Genomic DNA, 16,294 nt, shown 5'->3' with positions numbered 1-16,294 from the left:
TTGCTGGGTCAGTTCTGTTTCCAGCCCTATCTTCCATGCGAACCAATGGGTGTTGCAGTCCAGCTCAATCCTGTCCACTTCATACTTGGTCCTGACTCAAACCAGTGGGAGCAGCAGCCTAGTTGGAGTAACTCCCCATAATCGGCACTAGGCCTGCCCCCTACCCTGGCTCCCATGCTTGCCGGTATGTACCGCAGACTTGTTCAGTCTGTCCCACATCCCATTTAACTCTTGTACATCTCAATGGGCATTGAAACCTAGTTCAACCCAACCAGCCCTACTATCCAGCCCACACACATACTGGCGGGTGCCTTTCTGTCTAGCCACCACTGTCCCTGTCCTGGTTTTCGTGCTCTCCAGTGTGAATGGTAACTCAAGAAGGAGGTGCCCACTATTTCCCTACTAGGCCACTCCCACTCCCTGATGATGCACTCTCCAGGTGGTTCTGGAGTTTAACCTGACAGATTTAGCCCCCAGTGCCAGCCTCTGCCAGCTAATGCTGCAGCAAAGCCCAACCATCCCTTACCCACTCTAATTTTTGCTTGCACCAGCCAGAACAGTCAGCCCAACCTGGCTTTTCCCTGATCTAGCTCACCTGAGGCCCACATGTGGTGTAGCCCTGTCTGGTCTGGTCTGCCCCCATCCCAACCCACGCTCTCCAGTGGGAGTGGTTGTCCAGCAGGGGAGCCAGCATTCCTCCTATGAGCTGAATATTCTTAGAGATAATGAATACCCTAGCTTTACAAATAACATAGATAAGAACCCACGTGAAGTGAGAGTGACTGACTTTGAACGGTCACTCTGATAGTAAACAGAATTAAGCTTTCCTTTTACTTGGACCCTTGGATGCAAGTTGGAAACCATCCCTGCCCCCATGCCCCGGAGAATTTGGTGGACCAGAACCATCCACAGCTCGATGTCACAGATCAGCATCTTATTGTCGCAGTCTTCCATCAGCTGCTTACCATCAGGTCCAAGTCTGTGTCCTCATCTGCAACTTGCTCTCCTGCTTATAACAAATGGTGTGTCTTGCAAGGGCTGGAAAAGCATCTCCTGCTTTCTTCCTCAACCTAGGGGTTGAGTAAGCACACGCCGCATGAGGCACCTTTGTTTTCTAAATATCTTTTGGCATCTAATTGTTATAAACAATTTCTTATTTTTGCCCTTTATTTAAATAATTTTCACAATTTCTACCTCCCAATCATTCTGAGTATCTTCAGACATAAGATGTACAAGACGTCTTGTGAAATTTTTATGTCCTCAAGCTTGTAAATATTGGGTTTGCTGTGAGAACAGCACCTCAACTTGATTACACAGTGACAGACAGCCCCCTAGTGGGTGTTAAATGTTACACAGCAAGGCAGGGCAGTGAGAAGAGACTTCATGAACTCATTCATTCATTCAACGTACAGATGCTAGCTGGGTGTCTACCAGGTTTCAGGTGAACAAAGCTGCCAACAGCAAAATCACCAGCATTTAGTTAGGAAGATGAAGGAGTCAGAGGGTAGGACATATTTGGGGCACCAGTCAAAAGGTTGACTTTGAACATGAGAAATAGATGAGTTGTAGTGTTGCCAGTAGAGTACTTGGTGTACAGAAAGCACGGCACAAATAATCTCTCATTGGAGATTTCACCAAAGACAATTGAGAACTGCCAGCATGAGCATGAGTAGCAAGAAGGGTGCCAAGACACTGAATCAGGTAGATGCTGGGCCTGGGTAGAGCGGTGATAGAGGAGTGCCTGGTGGCCCACGTCCACGGAGCTGTCCACTTCCTCTGTTTCGGTGAAATCATCTCTCGTTGGTGTTGTCTCAGTTCCCCCGTGATGTGTGATGGCTGACTTTTTTGTGCTCTCCTCTGCTCCATTTCTAGGTCGGTGAGTATGCCCTGTGGCATCCTCACCCCCAGCAGGGCTCTGTGCTGAAGGAGTCGTTTTGGACTTACTAGAGCAGCTAAGATAGACCCATCCAAGAGCTCATCATGTAGCATCGTTGATGGCAAATTCCCCGGGACCACGAAGAGTCAGTTACTTTGGGAGGCAGCAGAGGATTGCAGTGGCTCAAAGCTAACCCGGCAAAATTTCCAGGGAGAAAATGGGCACATATTAATTTTTTTCTTTGTTTATTTGAAAAGCAGAGTTAGAAGAGAGTTCTTCCATCAGCTGGTTCACTCCCCAAATGGTCCCAATAGCAGGGTCCAGGCAATAGCCAGGAGCCAGGGATTACCTGCATTCCATATTGCAGTCCTGGTATGAAGGCCTGGCTCTGCTCCTTGGCCTGGGAGACACTAGGTCATTGGGTTCCTGCCACCCACAGGCCAAGCCCAGTGTGAGTTTCCAGCCCTTAGAGTTGGCCTGGCCCAGCCCCACCTACTGCTCGTCACTAGGGGGTAAAGCAGCAAAAGAGGGCTCCATCTTCCTCTGCCTTTGATAGCATATGAAGGAGGCAGGGAGTAACGGGCACAGGTGTTCCCTGTAATGGGCTCCTGGTGGATTCCCACCGGTGTCTCCTCTCCTGTGTCTAGCAGTCCCTGCTGGGATGTCCTGCCTCTCCCACACCCAGACAGGAAGCTGTGAGCAGTCACAGGTCCGTGGCACGCCTTGTCATTTTGCCCTCTCTCCCAAGCACATGTGTGCTGCCATCACACCTAGGTCAGGGCAAGTGTTAACACCTGCTGGATAGACGCTGCTCACGGGCCACTCTCCACAGCCCGGGATGAGCTCTTGCCAGACATTTTGTCTCAGCCACGGAGATAAAGGCCTTCAAAAGCTGAGCATCTGAACACTCGTTCCAAACCCTTGCCTCGTTCCCAACAAGCGCTTTCTCCAGTTTCATGTTTTAAAGTTTATTTGGTTTTATTTATTTGAAAGGCAAGATACAATGAGAGAGGAAGAGAGGTACAGGATTTTTTTTTTTAAGATTTATTCATTTTTGTTTAAGAAGCAGATTTACAGAGAGGAGAGACTGAGTTCTTCCATTCGCTGGTTCACTCCCCAAATGGCCACCCAAGGCTGGTGCTGAGCTGACCCGAAGCCAGGGAGCCAGGAGCCTCCTCCGGGTTCGTTTTCAGCTGATTTTTTGATAGGCGGATGTCGCCGCCTTGGAGCCACCCCACTCCCCCGGGCACCTCACACATGAAGGACTGCCCTTTCCACCCCTCAGGGTTTGTGAGCATCTGCGTGAGGAACAGGCTGCTCAGGCTCTCAGCGGCGTCCGGGGAGAGCATCCGTCCGTCCCACCAGTGGCCGCTAACGTACCCTTCCTTCCCGGAGCCCCTGGAGCTTTCGCCCGTGCTAAGCTCTTCTCCAAGTCTTCCGCGTGGCTGGCCCCGCCTGGATTCAGAGTCCGGAACCTGAAAGGGACGGGTACAGGGAGGGGTCAGAGTGCAAAGATCTGAAGGCAGTTGGACAAAACGCTGAGCAGGGGGCTTCTGGAGAGGCTCCTGGACCTAACCACCCTGGCGATCTCGAGCAGAGGGATCGAGTTACTAAGACCCACCTGCTGCTGCTTTCTGCCCCCACCCCGTAGCTCCGCCTCGTTCTCCTCAGAGGGTGGAAGGCGGAGCCCACGCCGACGCGGTTGCCTAGCGACACACTTTTCCCAAGATGCCTAGCGTGTTGTGATCCTCTCAGCCAATCAGACAGGCGAGGAGATTTCGCCGTCTGCCAATAGCTTAGCGAAGCCCGGGCCCGCGACGGTTAACCGGGCAAAGGCCGGGGCTGTGGGCCGGGGAGGCCGGGGAGGCCGGGGAGGCCGGGGCTGCTGTCCGGCTGGCTTGAGGGGCTCCGGGGCCCGACCTGCGGAGGGCAGCGCGAGTCCGGCGGCGGGCCTTGGCCATGCCGTCCCGGGTGGAGGACTACGACGTGCTGTACACCATCGGCACGGGCTCCTATGGCCGCTGCCAGAAGGTCCGTAGGAAGAGCGACGGCAAGGTAAGCGCGCTGTCCCCGCCCCGCGGAGGCCTCGTCAGCCCCGGGGCTGGGCTGTGGGCGCCGGAAGGACCCCGAGGCTGGGGCTGTGGGCACCGGGAGGACCCCACCGCCCCCTCCTCCGCCTGGGCTGACAGCTGGTTTTTTGAGGTTTATTCTTTCCCTGTCGTTTCTCTCCCGACTCCTCCCCTGTATCTTGCTTTGACCTGCCGAGGACTTGGCGACCCGTAGCTGACTCTGAGCTAATTTTTAGAGAATTTGGGCCCTCTCAGCAACCCCGGAACCGGAAGTTTTGCACCTGCAGTCGGAGCTCATTGAAATAATACCAGTTTGGGAGTTGAGGTTTCTCGCTGTGTGTGGGTGGGTCTGTGGCTGCTGACCAAGGGGTTCTTCCAAGTTCTTGGGCAGCCCTGACTGATTGGGATGGTCAGAGATTTGGATTGTCTCTATGCCAGCCTTGCAATTAATTGGGGTTGGGGGAGATGGGCGGCAGGAGGAGGCCTAGTGTGTCTCCCCCCCTCCTCTCAGCTGCTTAGAAACTGGCGGAAGGTTAAAGGGCATGAACACAGAAGGACTCTGTTCACTTGTTGAACCACTTTAGGTGATAATGACCTTGGATTGTTGCTTGTTGCCTTTGAATTCTGGGCCCTCTCATGCTTTGTGGGACATAAGCTGTTCCTTTACACCTTGGAGGGGTGTTCTGGTTTCAGATATTGGTCTGGAAAGAGCTTGACTATGGCTCCATGACAGAAGCTGAGAAACAGATGCTGGTTTCGGAAGTAAATCTGCTGCGTGAGCTCAAACACCCCAACATCGTGCGCTACTACGATCGCATCATCGACCGGAGCAACACGACACTCTACATTGTCATGGAATATTGTGAAGGGGGGGACCTGGCCAGCGTCATTGCAAAGGGAACCAAGGAGAGGTAATGTTTGCAGTGGCAGCTGGAAAGGGTCCATTCTGCTTCCTGTGGAGCAGTTGGGGAGCACGGAAGAGTTCCTGGATTTTAGGGCTTTTAGGAAATCCCTGATATGAGTTGACACCCACTTAAGCCGGGTAACCCACCCCTTTCCCATGCCGTGTAACTGCTTTGCTTTCAGACAGTACTTAGAGGAAGACTTTGTTCTTCGGGTGATGACGCAGTTGACGCTGGCCCTGAAGGAGTGTCACCGGCGAAGTGACGGTGGCCACACGGTGCTGCATCGGGACCTGAAGCCAGCCAACGTGTTCCTGGATGGCAAGCAGAACGTTAAGCTTGGAGACTTCGGGCTGGCCAGGATCTTAAACCATGATACGAGCTTTGCAAAGACTTTTGTGGGGACACCTTATTACATGTCACCTGTGAGTACTTACTCGTGAATGTTGCCACATTGTGACCAACTTGATGCCAAGTGTTCAAGTGCCTGGAACTTGAATCTTTTGTTGGTTGTTTTTGCTTTGTAATATCAAATAGCCAAAAATTAACAATGCTGTTTGATTTTAAATCTTAATTTTTCCAACTGAGCTATCTGACCGTTGCGTTCCTTTCAACTCATGTTTTTCTTTTGTGTAACCACTACATGCTAGCTCAGGGATCACAGAGGTGTCACAGTGTGGTGCGTCGGCCTGTGGGAGGGCCGTGCAGTCTGCATTATACCTGGTTGTCTGGGTGAATTGTTGTGAAGGAGCCCTGGGAGGCAGGGAGCCCCGCCCACTGCCGACACAGGGTCTGCGATGGTCACCCCACAGGTGTAGTCCTTGTCTGTTGCCCGTGTTGCTGTATAATTTGTTCCACTGTGCTAAGGAGCGGGGCTGTGCTTAGCTTTGCATGGATTAACCTTTCTTCCCCTTGGAGTGCAGTTCATAAAATAAAATTGTGACCTTTTTCCTTAAGACTTTTTTTTTTTTTTTTTTTAAGAAAAATTAGAGAAATAAATAGAAGTGGGTAAGGGGAAGAAGAGAGAAAGATGTCTTCCATCCATTGGTTCACTCCCCAAATGGCCACAACAGCCCAGGCTCTGCCAAGTTGAAGCCAGGAGCTTCTTCTGGGCCTGTCACGTGGGTTGAGGAGCCCAGGGGCGTGGGCCATCCTCTGTTGCTTCCCCAGGTTGTTAGGGAGCGGGGTCAGAAGTGGATCAGCTGGCTTGAGCTGTCACCCTGCGACGGGAAGCAGGCTTCCCAGTCAGCAGGTTAACTCACTGTGCTACGACATCCACCCCATTGGATGACTTTTTAAAAAGCCTCAATCAGTGAGTGATTGAATTTGCTTAATATTATATGAAATTTGAGCAGATAGAGATAATTATTCATTGTCTTAGTAGTTCACAAATATTTCTGGGATGCACCAAACCTTTTTAAGGTATGTTAACAGATCTGACAGCAGACTAAAACTTTGTAAATCCAGGATTTTGTGGCTAAGGGCCGAGCATTGTCACCCAATCACACATTTGCAATAGACAGCCTCTCACCTAAAGGACAGTCACCCAGAGGCGGCTCATGGACATTGTGAGACCGCATGTTTCTTTGTGGTTTTCCTTTCCTGCCCCGTAATTGGGCAGGCCAACTTCTGTCAGCCTTAGCTGTCGGAAGTGGGACCGCTTTCAGACACTAACCAAGCGTCCTGAAATTTCAGTTCTTGCCTCTGGCCCTCTGCTGGGAAAAGGAGCCATGCCAGACTGCTTGGGATGAGAGCATGGGAGAATGGTTAAAAGAGAGACTGGATGGGCCTAGTGCTGTAAGTAAAGCCACAGCTTAGGATGCTGGCATCCCATAGGGGTGCTTGTTCATGACCTGGCTGCTCCACTTCTGATCCAGCTCCGTGCTGATGCACCTGGGAAAAGTCGCACAAGATGCCTGAGCCCCTGCCACCCATGTGAGAGACCCGGATGAAGCTCCTGGCTTCAACCTGGTTCTGTTTGGCCATCCAGAGAGTGAACAGTGGACGGAAGATCCTTCTGTGTAATTCTTTAACTCTGATTTTCAAACAAATAAGCCTTAAAAAAAAAAAAGAATGAAATTGGAATGTTTAGTTACTTCTGGGGTTTATATAGTAGAGTAAATAGATCTCTAGGTAAAATTATTTAAGATTGGGCCCGGCAGCGTGGCCTAGCAGCTAAAAGTCCTCACTTTGAAAGCACCAGGATCCCATATGGGCACCGGTTCTGATCCAAGCAGCCTCATTTCCCATCCAGCTTCCTGCTTGTAGCCTGGGAAAGCAGTTGAGGACGGCCCAAAGCCTTGGGACCCTGCACCCGTGTGGGAGACCCGGAGGAAGTTCCAGGCTTCTGGCTTCAAATGGGCTCATCTCTGGCCATTGAAGCCACTTGGGGAGTGAACCAGAAGATGGAAGATCTTTCTCTCTGAATCTCCTTCCCTCTATAAATCTGACTTTCCAATAAAAATAAATCTTAAAAAAAAAATGTGTATTTTTTAATGAACCAGCAGAGAGAAGGCCTCTCTCTGACTTTTTCTTTTTTCTTAAGATTTATTTATTTATTTATTTTTGCTGCAAAGTCAGATATACAGAGAGGAGAGACAGAGAGGAAGGTCTTCCGTCCAATGGTTCACTCCCCAAGTGACAGCAATGGCTGGAGCTGCGCTGATCTGAAGCCAGGAGCCAGGAGCTTTTTCCGGGTCTGCTACGTGGGTGCAGGGTCCCAAGACCATCCTCTATTGCTTTTCCAGGCCACAGGCAGGGAGCTGGATGGGAAGTGGAGCAGCAGACACACAAACCAGCGCCCATATGGGATTTAGCCACTGAGCCATTGTGCCAAACCCTCGATAGATAATTTAGTTGTTTATTTCTGTATCCATTCAAATATGGGTTTAATCCATGTTCTAATTATTCTAGAATCTTCTCTGAATATTTGGAAATGAGGTATCTAGAATATAACTGCCTTGAGGATACCATGATGGAGGTCTCTTACTCACCTTTGAATTGTCAGTGTTTTCATTTGTGCATGAGAAATGAGTGAATGAGCTATTAATGGCAAAACATACCAGGAAACGTCATTACCTTTTTTTTTGTATTGTAATTTAGAATGTAAAATACAGGTTGAAAACTGTGAGATTCTGCTTTCAATTAGATTATTCTCCAGAACAATTCTGTCAGTTTCACAGTAAGTTTCACTTCACTTCACTCCCACTTGCCTGCCTTTTTTGCCTCCAGGAACAGATAAATCGCATGTCATACAATGAGAAGTCAGACATCTGGTCCCTGGGCTGTCTGCTGTATGAGCTGTGCGCACTGATGTGAGTAGATGACGCAGAGTCCCATCTCAGGTTTACTCTGGAGATCGACCTGTCTTGGCTTCAGGCCTCTGAGCATGCGTGCCTGCATGTGTGTGAAAGCATGTTCTCATCTGAAGGAATTACACCTTGGTTAAGAGCCAGGCAGATGGGCCAGGAAGACCCACACTGCAGACGAGAAACACAGCACATGAGGCTGGCTCTTAAGTTGCTCAGATGTCTGGCTAGGTGCCTCTCTGGGAGGCCAGTACCGAGGTCAGGTAGGTGCCTAGTGCTGCTGTGAGGCTGGGGAGGGAGGCAAGCGATGAGTAAGAAGGGGAGCTGGGCACAAGCTCCACTCTGTGTCTTCTCCTTCTGGAGTCTCCTGCGGAACCATGGCTCCCCCACAGGCCATGGGGGAGCATTGACAATGTCTGAAAATACTCCAGCAACGCTAGTTGTCAAAGCTCGGCTTCTAGCAGGGGTAGGCCAGGGATGTTGTAAAATACCCTTGCATGCCCAGGGAGACCCATGCTGTGCAGTTAGATAACCAGTGGTGTCTGGGATGGGAAACTAGCTGTGGAGGACAATCCTACAATAGAGATGCTTAAAGGGAATTATAGTTGGTTCCTAACATTAATTTTTATTTTACTTTTTTTATTTATATTTACTTTTTTAAAACTCCAGGCCTCCATTTACAGCTTTCAACCAAAAAGAACTAGCTGGAAAGATCAGGGAAGGCAAATTCAGGCGGATTCCATACCGTTACTCAGATGAATTGAATGATATTATCACGAGGATGCTAAATCTGAAGGTAAGTTTTTCAGATTTCACATGGTTTCTCTCGGTCACATTTTGCAGTGTGTATTCTGTCTTGTAGAGCAGTGGAGAAGGGAAAATTATGCAGTATATATCCTCAGCTAAATATACTCGGGTGGGTAGTGCAAGTGGAAACGTGTCAATTTGGCGAGTTGTGCGTCCTTGCCGGCCTACCTTCTGTGTGCTCCTGATTTTTCCTCCCATTCTGTGAGCAAAGAAAACTGCAGGAAAGATCCAGAAGCTGAGTTCCCCTCACCTTGGCCCCCTCACAGTGGCAGGTGCTAGGGGAAGGAACCAGGAGCCAGACTGTATTGTTCTGCCTCCTGCCGCATTGAGAGGTGAGAGAGCAGATAACGAGGAAGTAGGGGAGGAGGGAGAGAGAATGTGAGAAAGGACTTTTATGGAAAAATTTAAAATGTGGGGATGAGGGAGAAGGAGATGTTGGATCAGGCTGATGTAAGAGGGAAAGGGTGGTGCTGTCAGCTCATAGAGGACATAGGGCAAGTAAGTGGACTGAAGGCTGCTGAGCGGACATCCTGCTTTGTGTAGTGTAAAGGTGCAAGGACATTTATCCCTCTACCCCCCAGCTCTACCACGCACCAGCACTAGATGTGTCAGAGTGCTTCGGGAGTTAAGTCTTTGAAAGGGGAAGAGAGGAAAGAGTGGGTGACGGCTGCATGACCCCATGGACCCAGAAGCTCACAAGTTAAAACCTGCTGTGAGCAATTTTTCAGCCATCTGAGAACTGTCCATGCAGACACTGACCCTGGCTTTGGTGAGGTGCACCCAATCCATGTATTGTGCTCTGAGGACGAGTGTCGTGCTGGCGCTCCAACTGATGCACTGAGGCCTGTTCCCCAGGATTACCAGCGGCCTTCAGTGGAGGAAATCCTCGAGAGCCCTTTGATTACAGACTTGGTCGCAGAAGAGCAAAGGCGGACCCTGGAGAAAAGGAGGCGACGATTAGGAGAGCCGGAGAAAGTACAGGACTCCAGCCCGGTCTTCAGTGAGCTGAAGCTAAAGGAGGTACAGCTGCAGGAGCGGGAGCGAGCCCTCAAAGCCAGAGAGGAGCAACTAGAGCGTAAGTCGGGTCAGGGTCAGAGTGGAGGAATCCCTGGCCAACTCTGGCTGGCTGTGCCTGCCTCTGTGGATACTGTGTGTGTGTGTGTGTGTGTGTGTGTGTGTGTGTGTGTTTGGGAGGGGGTTCTAGTGGCCACAATGGCTGGATGTACACCTGGCTACATCAGGGAGCTGGGAACTCCATCCTGACCCCTCACCTACGTGGCAGGGGCCCGTGTACTTGGGCCATCATGTGCCTTCCCGGGCACAACAGCAGGAAGATGGATCAGAACCAGAGTAGCCAAAGCTCCAAAATGGGATGCCACTATCATAGGCATCAGCTTAACATGCTGTGCCACAACATCATCCCTCTGAAGTTTTCCATTGTGAAGGAGGATCTTGGGAAAGCCTTTGGTACAGAAGTTAAACTGCCATGTGGGATGCCCACATCCCATAGAAAGGTTTTGGGATGGAGTCCCAGGTCTACTCTCCATCCCAGCTTCCTGCTGGTGCCTCCTTGGGAGGTGGCATCCGTATGGGAGACCCAGATGAAGCTCCTTGGCCCAGCCCTGACTATCCCTCTCTCCCTCTCTGCTTTTAAAACAAATTAAGTTGTAGATAAAAAGGCTTTGACAGGGCCCGGCGGCGTGGCCTAGCAGCTTAAGTCCTCGCCTTGAACGCCCTGGGATCCCATATGAGCGCCGGTTCTAATCCCGGCAGCTCCACTTCCCATCCAGCTCCCTGCTTGTGGCCTGGGAAAGCAGTCGAGGACGGTCCAAGGCTTGGGACCCTGCACCCGTGTGGGAGACCTGGAAGAGGTTCCTGGTTCCTGGCTTTGGATCGGTGCGTACTGGCCCGTAGCGGCTCACTTGGGGAGTGAATCATTAGACGGAAGATCTTCCTCTCTGTCTCTCCTCCTGTCTGTATATCTGACTTTGTAATAAAAATATATCTTTAAAAAAAAAAAAGCTTTGACAGCTGCCACCTCCCATAATTAAAACCGTAACTGATTTTCTTGAACACGATTGCAGGTCTGAAGTCCTGTGGTATGTAGGAGCTCAGTGCTTTGAAACAGACAGCGGAGAGCACAGGTGTGACAGGGTCTGGGTTGATGCGTGATGCTGTGATGGGCTTTGGCACTTCCTGATGGAGCACCCCGTAGCTTTCTGCGGGAGAGCTGCTGTGCTAACGCTGGGAGGTTAGTATTGGCCCCGAGATCAGTGGTGGGGCTGTGGCCATCTCCTGCCTCATTCTGCCTCTGCAGGTTTACACCCCATACAGACCTTAGGTTCTTTTCTGCTTAACTGTACTCGAAGTGATACTTAAGTGTCCTTTAATCTTCACAGCATATATTTGTGAATGTTTTTCTTCCAAATTATCATGATGAAATATTGTACAGTAACATGACATAGGTGTAAATGAAACTTTTGTTTACCTACAAACTTAAAAAAAAAAACTATTATTTTAGTTTGAAAGGCACAGTTAGAGAACCCACTGGTTTACTCCCCAAATGGCCGCAACAGCCAGAGCTGGGCCAATCCGAAGCCAGGAGCCTGGAGCTTCTGGGTCTCCAACATGGGTTCAGGTGCCCAAGGACTTGAGCCATCCTCTGTTGCTTTCCCAGGCCATAGTCTGGGAGCTGGATGGGAAGTGGAGTAGCTGGGACATGAACCAGTACCAAATGGAATAACGGCGTTGCAGGCAGAAGCTTAGCTTCCGATGCCACCATGTGGGTCTCACTTTCTAAATTTTAGGCCATGAAGGCAGAGTTGCCTAGTTAGAGCTTACTCTCCTGCTTTCTGCTTTTCTGCCTTCCATTTGGGCATCCTCGTTCACTCAGCAGAGGGAGGTTTTGTCCTGTGAGGCTAGGTGGTGACCTGACAGTGAGTCCTTGCTCATTTTCAGTGGCCAGCAATGTCAGTTTGTATTTTCCTCCTCCCAGAGGAGTCGCTGCCACGCAGTATGACCCTGGGTTGAAGCTGACTTGTAGTTGTACTCCAGCAAGTCCTTATGCAGAAACGCAGGATAAGCTCCCACGTATCAGATCAGTGGGTCTAGCATCATCAGGTGGAGCAGGGCATCTGAGTCTAGGAGGAAATTTTATGCAGCATTGCTGATTGGATCTCAGGCCCGCCAGGGAAGTGATCAGAACAGGTGGTGGAGAGCCCAATGGGAGTCGTACCGTAGCCAAGGCTGCGGGTCCGTGTGTTCCCTTTGTTTCTTTCCCCTCCCTCTTTTGAAGAGAAGGAACGTGAGCTCTGTGTCCGGGAGAGGCTAGCGGAGGACAAGCTGGCCCGCGCGGAGAGCCTGGTCAAGAACTACAGCTGGCTAAGGGACCAGAAGCTCGTGTCCCTGGGGAGCCATGCAGGTATGAGAGCCAACTTGCCCCCCAATAGGAGCTGGTGCTGCAAGTGAAGATGGGCCCCCTCAGTGGGCCTGGGTGTATCACCAGCCCACCTCCTGTTCAGAGGCTCGCTGGTACAGATGGATTTCATGGAGTTTGTGCATTTCAATGGAAATAAATTTCTATAAATAATAAATGAATAATTTATCTACTGGGTTCATGGACCTGAGGCAATGAATCATAGAACTTCATCTCAGATTGAGTTTATCTGCTTGGGCTGCATGGTGGTTAGAGCATTTTAAAAACAACAGTACACTTTGGATGTTTGCTGTATTATCTTTTCACCTCTGTATGTCTGTGAATTCTCAAGTAACAGTCCTGGCATGTTAGCACTGCGCTTTGTCCTTCAGACAAAGTGTGGTGGCCTCAATGGCGGTACCTGCCATGTGAGTCTTTGTAGAGTTTATTTCAGTGTTTCTCAGGTTCCATAAAGACCGAGTAGGCTGAAGTCAAGATTAGGCAGATGAAGCAAAGAGGAACTTGGAGCTACATGGGTTTCCCTGATGGCTGCACATGCTGCTATCCCATATGAGCACTGGTGCTAATCCCGGTGGCCCCACTTCCCATCCAGCTCCCCACTTGTGGCCTGGGAAAGCAGTCGAGGACGGCCCAAGGCCTTGGGACCCTGCACCCGTGTGGTAGACCCAGAAGCAGCTCTGGGCTCCTGGCTTCGGATTGGCTCAGCTCCAGGCATTGCGCTCACTTGGGGAGTGAGTCATCGGACGGAAGATGATCTTCTCTGTCTCTCCTCTTCTCTGTATATCTGACTTTCCAATAAAATAAATGAATCTCAATTAAAAAAAATGCTTTGAACAAAGGATTCTTGAACACTGAACTCTGTTTTTTTTTTTTAAAAAAAAAGCCTCTACTGCTATGCTTCCTGAACATAACATACTTTGCATAGGATGGTGGTTATTATTTGTTTAATATTTTTATTGGAAAGTCAGATTTACAGAGAGGAGAGACAAAGATCTTCCATCTGTTGGTTCACTCCCCAAGTGGCCATAACAGCTGGAGCTGAGCTGAAATGAAGCCAGGATCTTCTTCCTCGTCTCCTGCACAGGTACAGGGTCCCAGGACACTGGGCCATTCCCAACTGCCTTCCCAGGCCACAAGCAGGGAACTGGAGGGAAAATGGAGCAGCTGAGACATGAACCAGTGCCCATATGGAATCCCAGTGTGTTCAAGGCAAGGACTTTAGCCACTAGGCTACCGTGCCAGGCCCAGTGGTGAGTGTTTTTAAGAACAGGGCCTGGCATGGAAGCCTACTGGCTACATCTTCGCCTTGAATATGTTGGGATTCCATACTTGTGCTGATTAATGTCCTGGCTGCTTCTCTCCCCATCCAGCTCCCTGTCTGTGGTCTGGGAGAGCAGTAGAGGACGGCCCAAAGCCTTGGGACCCTGCACCTGCATGGGAGACCTGGAAGAGGTTCTGATCTCCTGGCTTTGGATTGCCTCAGCTCTGGCCATTACAGCTACTTGGGGAGTGAATCAGCGGGCAGAGGATCTTTCTGTCTCTTGTTCTCTGTTTCCAATAAAAACAAGTAATAATTAAAAAAAAATAGCAGTGAATAACACTGATTTCCAGAAGTTTAAGATTGTGGCCCATGACCCCAGTACATTCTTGGTAAGAGAATAAAACCCAGGTTTCTTGGTTTTTGGCACATCCTGGGATGATTTGTCAGTGCCGTGGATGGAAGAGGCTGGGTGTCTCCTGCCACCAGTCCCAGAGAAAATAAGCCAGGTGCCCAGGCCCCAGACACAGGCCCCGTGGTACCTGCTTCCTGCTAAGTGCGACAAGCAGGCAGGAGTGCAGCTCCTGTGCCAGTAACCCCAAACTCTTTCTCCTTTTCTTCCTCAAGACCTCCTTGACCTTCCATCCTCAGTCATCAAGAAGAGAGTTCATTTCGGTGGGGAAAGCAAAGAGAACATCACAAGGAGCGAGAATGCCGAGAGCCATCTCACGTCCAAGTCCAAGTGCAAAGACTTGAAGAAAAGACTGCATGCTGCCCAGCTGCGGGCCCAGGCTCTGGCGGATATCGAAAAAAATTACCAGTTGAAGAGCCGGCAGATCCTGGGCATGCGCTAGCCTGGCGGGGCCCGTGGCTGCGTGCAGGTGCAGGCCTGCGGTCTCTTCAAGACTGATAGTCAACTGTTGGCACTGTTGGCACTGTTGGCACTGTTGGCGTGGTTCTGTGAGCCATGCCTTTGTGCAGAACAAGCTTGAATTCGGAATTTGAAATGTGGAACGGCTGTGTTGTTCTTTAGCTATTGTACAAAATACCTGTCCTGTTTCTTTGTTTAAGGGCTCTTGATAGAAGGATGCTATTCTTTGTTGGTTGGACATTTAATCCTGTGTGTTATTGCTGCTTAGGAACAATCTAGATCTCAGGGGAAAGTTATGTCAGGAAAACAAGGTTTTTACCCAGGAGTGATGCTTACTGGGAAGTCTTAAGAGACTGAGTGATGTGCTGAACAATTGTCATGTCTAGATTTAAAATTTTAAGTCAAATGTTTTTGAACTTAGAGAACTTAAATGAATATAATTGGGTCTTCACAGCAGGCCCTCCTGTTTGGGAATCTTCCATTGTGATACAGACCTGTTACATTTGTGAAAATTCATCACTGTGATATCTGTGTTTTATTTCTTCCTGTTCTTTTCTGTTGTATATGAACTTGCTGGTGTTCACCCACCTATTTCCCACTAAATAAAATAACTGTAGTTTTGCTTCTGTCTTTTGGGTTTGCATATCTCTTAGCTGAACGGGGCAAGGGTTGTGTATGACGTGTGAGAAGCGACTGTGAACCTGATGTCGAGGAATGTTTCAGCTGTTAGGCAGCCACAGCCCCTCACCTCCTGTCCCATGGCTCATAAAGGCTGTGCTGCTGCATTGGGCTACTGCTGCTGGGGACAGCAACACCTGGGGCCACTGCAGGAAGAGAGCAGTGCACAGGACAGTCCCGACAGTCCCGACAGCACGATGGCAACAGTGGCACTGTCGCAGAACCTGCCAGCGTGCGCCTCTCCCCCGCAGTGGAAGGGGAAGGAAACTTAGTTTGGATGTTGGTGAGTTTTCAGAAAATCGGGCTGCCTTTTGATGCGAATTAGTGGTCTGTGTGGCAGCCGTCACGTTTTTCTGTGGGATTTTGCTGGCAGGGCAAATGGTGTCATCCCAACACAATCAACCTTGGGACATCTGACATGAATGTGCAGTGTTACGGTGCAGGCCTAATGAAAACACAAGGCTTGTCGAAAAGGAATCAGATGCCGTTAGCTTGATGCTTTCTTCCAAGGTTGCTCTGCTTCCTTTGCTGTTTCATGGTCCAAATAAATGCCATTCGTCTGTAGTGCATGCCAGTTCTAAGTGCCAACAGCAGGGCACTTAGCTCCCAGTTGACCCCCTGAAAGTACACCAGTCATAGTGGCTGGCACAGTCCCTCGGGGTGCCTCAAGCCACACCTTCACAGGTTCCTGGAGACCGTGGCCCTGATGCTTCCTCCCCCTACCCCACCCATGGCCAGCACACGCAGGTTTCTTCTGGTTTTGTAGGCCACTGCCCCCAACCGGCAGCAGGGAGACCACACCAAGAACCACTCAACCTCCACACTGGGGGCTTTGTACCTGGATCAGGGTCCAGGACTTCCCTCAGCAGGACAGGGCCTGCAGCTGGTGCAGGCTGGAGGGGAGCTGACATGGGCTGGGGACCACACTGAAATGTTTGGGGGTCTATACACCCTTGCAGGGAGCAGGGGTCATGAAGTCTGGGAAGAAGGGGCGGGTGGGCAGGCTGCAGGGCACCGGGGCCAGGAGCTCTGCCAGCCTTATGGGGGAGGGGATGGGTCCACGAGACAGTTGAGTCTCTGGGTTTGTTC

At 50.3% G+C, this 16,294-nt stretch overlaps 1 protein-coding gene across 1 annotated transcript; it reads left to right on the top strand.

Moving 5' to 3' along the window:
* Positions 1 to 3,758: 3,758 nt before the first annotated feature.
* On the top strand, positions 3,759 to 14,543 carry NEK2 (NIMA related kinase 2). Its single transcript, XM_004578667.2, has 8 exons — positions 3,759 to 3,931; positions 4,639 to 4,856; positions 5,032 to 5,272; positions 8,079 to 8,161; positions 8,825 to 8,951; positions 9,818 to 10,037; positions 12,258 to 12,383; positions 14,284 to 14,543. Exons 1-8 carry the CDS (start codon positions 3,836 to 3,838, stop codon positions 14,508 to 14,510), a joined length of 1,338 nt encoding a protein of 445 aa, XP_004578724.2. The 5' UTR covers positions 3,759 to 3,835; the 3' UTR covers positions 14,511 to 14,543.
* The last annotated feature ends 1,751 nt before the right edge of the window (positions 14,544 to 16,294 follow it).

Source organism: Ochotona princeps, chromosome 10 (assembly GCF_030435755.1).
Source record: "Ochotona princeps isolate mOchPri1 chromosome 10, mOchPri1.hap1, whole genome shotgun sequence".
Taxonomy (NCBI): Eukaryota; Metazoa; Chordata; class Mammalia; order Lagomorpha; family Ochotonidae; genus Ochotona; species Ochotona princeps.
The sequence above is the reverse complement of the archived record's forward strand: the minus strand, read 5'-3'. Positions and strand labels throughout refer to the sequence as shown.